Genomic DNA, 6,824 nt, shown 5'->3' with positions numbered 1-6,824 from the left:
AGTCATCCTTCTCAAAACTGTGGTTTTTATGTCCACAGACAGCCTATTAAGAAATACTGGAAGCTGGTGTGTGGACAGGTGTAGGTGTCATTAGAGGACACCGCGTGAGTAATAGTTGAAACAAGCACGCTGCAGTAGTGGGATTTTTTATGTATTAAAACCCGGGGGCGGAGTCATCTCAGTCACAGTCCAGACATATTTATGGGCGGGTTTCTGTGTCACGATCACACCTCGCCGCCGGTGTCCTTATATGGTTCGTGACGTCACGCGCCGGAGGTTCCATTCACATAAAACTGATCGGCCGGAATCCCCTTGGAGGAAATGTAGACACAGACGCGCACGGGGCTCATCGCTTGCCCGTATCCGCCTTTTAGGAATAATCCAGTTTGATTCTTTAGGCAATAATAACAACAACTTCCAGGTGTCAAAATGAAAGTATCCAACATGGATTGCCGGCGTCTGAGGAAGATCATCAGGAAAGAATACGGGAGCTGCCTTATATTGGATTGCCGACCTTATTTCTCATTCACGGACTCCAACATCAAAGGCTCTGTCAATGTCAATCTCAACTCAGTGGTGGTCCGGAGGTCTCGAGGTGGACCGGTACCACTGCAGTTTGTCATCCCAGATGAGAGAGCCCTGCTGAGGCTTCGAGAGGGGAGCATATCGGCGATCGTAGTTCTGGATGACCGGACGTCCCACTGGCAAAAACTGAAAAAAGACAGTGTAGCACAAATAGTAATAAACACCCTCTCACATCTTGCGAGCGGGACAAACGTCTGTTTCCTGAAAGGTGAGAACTTTCAAAAATTAAACTGAGAAAGTGAAGGTAATAGTTAAAAAAACAGAGGCTCCTGGCTTTAATGTGGAATTAATGTCTTTACTTCGTTCTCATTTTAACAAACTTTTAACTGTCATTTTTATTTTAAAGATGGCAAACATGATATGAAATTGAACCTTTTTGTTTCAGTTTGTTTTTTATGGCTGCCCCACAAACTTAAAAGGAAAGCTACTCAAAAAACCATATGGCTCATTATTCTCCATAGAACGTGAATGTAAATGTATAGGCTATACATAGCCTACTTTTAAATCTATTATGTCTTTTTCTAATAATCCAGATAGGCCTACTGTTAAAACGAAATCATCTTTCTACCATTATCCTTCCTTACTGTGTTAAGAATAGCCTACATTTTTCTCTCACTTATTGGAGAGATATATGTCCTGCGTGCGTCAACGGAGCGGATGAGTCAGTGAGGCAGAGACTCAGACAAATTGGTAGTGCGACGACTTTCATTGATAAAAAGAAAGAAAGACAATTAAATATCCCTTCTTTTATGAATTGTGATAATGTGTTGAAGCACAGCCATTTCCGTCTGTCACCTTTGCATCCTCAGGGATGGCCTAAAAGGATTACCGGTCAGTCTACAGCGGGTTCCTGTAATTAATTACGCGCTTTATCAGGTTATAAAAGTTATAATCCGGGTCTTGGGTTGTTTCATAAACGCTGCCATTTCACAAGATATTCGGAGCTTATTTCTTAGAGTATGTGCTTATGTGTTCCCCCCCCTCTTTTCTCAGGAGGATACGAGAACTTCCACTCTCAATATCCTGAACTTTGCACTGAGGTGAAAACCATCGACCAGAGCGGAACTGAAACCGAGAAAAGAGTCAACAGCCACAGCGAGAAGCTCTCTCACCACAAACCAGATTATGATCAGGTATGGAAACACCCTTACAATACAGTATACACGCCCTCTCCCTCCCACACAGGGCGCAGATCCACTGCCGGTTTTTATTCTTAAAAAAAGCAAAGCCCTGCTGACATCACAGTGACTTATATTTGGCATCAGCCCATCATAACAGTTTCTCAACATACATAGCTGTGATATTCTCTGACCTTCACTGCTCCCCAGACTTCTCATATTTGGCTCATAAATGGAGAGGCAACTCAATGCTGCCCAGCTGACATTAGGACGCCCCATACAGAAAAACACTCTTTCATCTCTGACCTTTCCTCTATCTCCTCAACTGCCCAAATAGAAAGCATGTGCCTGCGTGCTTCACATCTAAAAGAACACTCTATTGTGTCTGTGGTTGACATACTGTGGGTTATTTCCCTTAACAGTTTACATATTTGGGGGGAATCCATCCTTTCAGCTGTAAGAATGCTTGTGCGTTCTGTCTGCAGATGAACATAATGTTCTAGCTGGCAGGTGCTTGAATGTTATGGCTTGCACTCAGGGAAAAGGGGCATTTTCCCAGCTATGCATTATGCATGGGTTAAGGCAAATGGTTTAAGGTTAGGGGTCTAGTCTTATGTCTAGCATTATCTACTTGACTCACATTTCTTTTTCCCTACCCCCCCCCCCCCCTGTCCTCTCTCAGGGTAAACCTGTAGAGATCCTGCCTTTCCTCTACCTCGGTAGTGCCTACCACGCCTCCAGACAGGACTATCTCAGCGACCTTCACATCACGGCCTTGCTCAATGTGTCGCGCAGGGACCAGCAGCCGGCCAAGGGCCACTACGACTACAAGTGGATCCCAGTGGAGGACAGTCACATGGCCGACATCAGCTCTCACTTCCAGGAGGCCATAGAATTTATTGGTGAGTTGAACACTGTGTCTCTCCCTTTATGGGGAACAACTCTTGAATTGAGTTTTGGTGTATGTAGGATGCATTCAAAGGTTTATTTCTGAATCAGATTTTTTTTTGTTTTGTTATTTTTACGAAGAAGCTGGTTCACTTGGCTCAATATACTAAAAATAGTTCGCTCACCCAAACAAGCTAGGGAGGGAAATAAATACACCACCACCAAGTCTTTTCCAGGAATAACATCAACTTCGGCATTTGTATATTTATAGTGCAACATCCCCCCCTAGAAGTATCAAAAATATCCAGGCTGAGTTAGGTGATGGAGAGACAGCCACCTATACATAGGTGTGTTTATTTTTGAAATGCGTCTTCATGCTCAAGTAAGCCTCCTTTATCACCGCTTTCTTGCCTGCTGCCAAGAAACTCAGCTGTAATCAGTTTAACTTGATCGCCTGCCTTCAATCCCCCACCAACATATCCAGCCAGTCTGCTTTCATTCAGGATTTGCTCACTTCCCCCCCTTCGACCTCTCTCCCTCCCCTTGTCTTAACTTGAAAAAGACGCTCCCATGCCGTCATTGCCTCTCAGGCCTAATCTCAGTGGCTTATTCTACCGGGTGTGGCCAGTCAGTGTGACAAGTGAGTGAGCTGTCCGTGTTTAGTAATGGCTGGGTGGAGGAGGTTGGGGGCTGACTGACACACAAACACACACACACACACAGTTGTTTATGACGATTGGGTGGAGGATAAAAGCAAGCTGGTTGACACACTATGGAAAAGCACAGTTGTTGGTTGCTCGCAGGTGGGAATCATTGATGGACATGAGGGCAGCAGGGCAGTGAGTGTGTTCCAGCAGAAGAGAGAGTGTGTGGGAGAGGAGAGAGGTGCTGGATAATAACAGCAGCAGCAGCAAAAGATGTACACAATGTGCTTGTGGCTATTTTTAGCCAAGCATAACCAAGGACAAAGCTCACCCACAAACAGCTTGGCTGCTGTTGTTGGTATTTTGTATTGTTTGGGATGCAGACTACATTTAGGGTGTCTTCGTGTAACCCCGTCTATTACATAATATATGCTAATTGTTCCAGGGGAAGGTTTAGCCTACATTTAAGGATGGCCTCTAAAATTCATCAGCCATGCCAGTTGATTATGTAATTATTAAGTAATGCACTGAACACAAATCCTCACCGTGCACAAACAAAAATCAATCGGAAGCCTTTCTGACCTGGGAATGATTTACAGTCAGGGAAGAGATAATAGATATTATTGACATCCTGGATGAAAACAGCTGCTGAAGCGTGCTGTGACATCTCCAGCCAATGGAGGCGCACCACTTGAGGATGGTCATTAAGACACCCACTGCTGCTGTCACCCCTTTTTTTCAAGCCCTTTCCCTCTCTCATTGCATCCTTCACTCCAGATGGGATGTTCATTATTCATTCATGTGATTTATCGAGAACCAGAGCTGTTCCCCCTGCACTGGCTCTGAGAACTAGATAGAGGTGGCACGCAATTTTTCTATTTAATAGAGAGACACATGTGCAGGTGTCTGCAGTAACTTTGTGGAATCAGCCCTCTCTTGGTTGCTCAAACTTACACACGAGACAGACAGAAGAGGAGACACGTAGGTGTTTGCAGTGGCTCCGATGAGCAAAATCTTGAAATATGTCAGGAGCGACCCTAAAAACAGATGACAGAAAACAGATTTTTGTGTAGGCAATAGAACATACAGATATGTGTGTAGGAGTGCGTCAGCTCTAAATTAGAGCATACATCTCTGCGCCAGTGAACTCTGAAGCAGTACCCAGCACCCCCACAGCAGTGTAGAAGAAAGAAAGTCTCACACTACAGCTGCACTCTGTCACTCAGACAAGCCTCACAAGTGCCTGTGTGTGCACATCTCAAACTGGAAGAGAATATCTATACATTTCTGCAAAATTAAGAAGTTCCAATGAGGCTGATGTTCATGTTTGTCATGTCGTGTATGTGTTTCAGAGAGAAACTAAATAGGATGTGTAGACAAGTGTTCGCATTAATTAGTGAGTGGGAGTACGTAGTTCTCAATGATTATCTATATAGTTCAATCAAATGTGATTGAACTCCCCCCGGAGGATTCATTACAACCTCTCCACCACCTTAACTTGACTTTCAAAAATATCAATTACAGATATACACAAACAATAATACATGACAAAATGCCTCTGCATTGACACTGACAAACTCCATTCATTACTATGTTCTAACTGAATTAATATATTAGATTGTTCAAATTAAATCACTGCAATTTTTTTTTACCAGACTTTGTGCAACAATTCAGATCATACATGCTCATCACAGATAATTAACATTGGTTTGTGTCCTTCTTCTCTTTTTTACCAGATCACGTGAAGCAATCAGGGGGAAAGGTCCTTGTCCACTGTGAAGCAGGCATCTCACGCTCCCCTACCATCTGCATGGCGTACATCATGAGGACCCAGCAGCTGAGACTAGATGCTGCCTTCGACATCATCAAGCAGCGCCGGGCAGTCATCTCACCCAACTTCAGTTTCATGGGTCAGCTGCTGCAGTTTGAGTCAGAGGTCCTCTCCACAGCCCCGGTGTATGCTGCCACACCAGAACCAGCCACGCCCTGCGCCCCAGAATCTGCCTCCTTCTTTGCCAACGACTTCACCACCACCTTCAACACCAAAAACTTTGAGCCATCCGTGTTCACCCTCCCTACCTCTTGCCTGCAGTCCCCGGTCCACCACCAGTTCAAACTGAGCCCAATAACTGCACTGCCTTAAAATGAACTGTGACTGCTTGTAGTCTTCCTTGAAAAAATAAAAATAAAAATAGTGCTCTCTGTGTGACTGGTGTTGAAGCCAGCAGAGCCGATAGACTGGAGATCAGCAACAGAAGAGTTGTAGTATTAATTTCATGAGACTTTCGGATCAGTGAAATCCGTGGGCCTCATATTGATGCTGTTTTCCTGTCGTCTGAACTGCAGTGATGAAACAACATAGCACAGTGATAAACTGCAATATACATGCCTTAGGTTGATATTGTGATTTATTTGCCTATTCACAAATACAGTCAGGCATTTAAACCTAATTTATTTGAAAATTACAGTCTGTCTGATTTTTTCAATAATGTGGATGTTAATATGTGTTTAATAAATGTTTTCACCTCCAAAGCAATGTTATGATCATTGACTCATGTGCATGGTATAAATGAAAAATCAAATGAGTGGACAAGACAATACCACAAACATCAATATAACTTTTAAAAAAAACTTTGCATGTATTAGAGGCCTATACATTTTCGCAAGGCAGGACAACATAAAGAGGAGGCAACAGTGACACCTGCAGTGACTTAGAGTTGGCCTTTGGTGACAGGGAGGAGATTTAGATTATTTGCTCATATTTATAGTTATAGTCTTCGTCATTTTATAGGTTATCTAGGTCATCAAGTAATTGTGACCCAGTATAACCATTAGATAAGTTGTATGTTTGTGTGCATGGGTATGGGTGTATGTATCTATATGTGTATATATTTTATTTTATCTACTGCTTTTATTTAAGTATGAGATGTGTGTGTGAGTGCTGACCGAGGATGGAGCTGTTTTAAAATTCGTTGTATTGACCTCAATGCAATGACATTAAAGACAATTCAATTCAATTCAATTCAATTCAATTCTATTCAAATAAAATTAACTCAAAATTCCCACTTGAAACAAAGTGACAGTGTGTTTTGGAAGCAGCATAAGAAAATTATGTATTCTTATTCTTATTATTCGTATTATTATTCTTATTATCATCATCATTATTATTATCATCATACTACTACTACTACTACTACTACTACTACTACTAATAATAACATTATTAATAATAATAATAATAACGATTATTATTATCATTATTATTATTGTTGTTATTATTATTATTATTATTGTTATTATTATTAGTTTTGCCAAGCAGCAGCTTTAATTCAATAAGTTTAGTTTATACTATAGACTTCATACTTTTTTCTTTTCTTTATTGACAACAACACAAAATAAGTGTATACAACAATATTACACAAACATACAATCATAAACACGCCAGGACGTTTAAGGGTGACACCAAGATAAAGAAAGAAGAAAGGGAATACTTATTCAATTAATATTTTGTAAAGCTTACAGAGATCATATGTTTTAACAGCTTTTTTATTTTCACAATCATATATAGAAGAGATGTCATTTTTAACAT

The 6,824-nt window shown here is 41.5% G+C and overlaps 1 protein-coding gene across 1 annotated transcript; it reads left to right on the top strand.

Annotated features, from left to right (window-relative positions):
• The first annotated feature begins 334 nt into the window (after positions 1 to 334).
• Positions 335 to 5,754, top strand: dusp5 (dual specificity phosphatase 5). Its single transcript, XM_062428082.1, has 4 exons — positions 335 to 793; positions 1,579 to 1,718; positions 2,386 to 2,605; positions 4,972 to 5,754. The coding sequence occupies exons 1-4, from the start codon at positions 430 to 432 to the stop codon at positions 5,376 to 5,378; spliced, it is 1,131 nt and encodes a 376-aa protein (XP_062284066.1). The 5' UTR covers positions 335 to 429; the 3' UTR covers positions 5,379 to 5,754.
• Positions 5,755 to 6,824: the final 1,070 nt, after the last annotated feature.

Source organism: Scomber scombrus, chromosome 2 (genome assembly GCF_963691925.1).
Source record: "Scomber scombrus chromosome 2, fScoSco1.1, whole genome shotgun sequence".
NCBI classification, from domain to species: Eukaryota; Metazoa; Chordata; class Actinopteri; order Scombriformes; family Scombridae; genus Scomber; species Scomber scombrus.
This window is presented reverse-complemented; position numbering and strand designations above follow the sequence as displayed.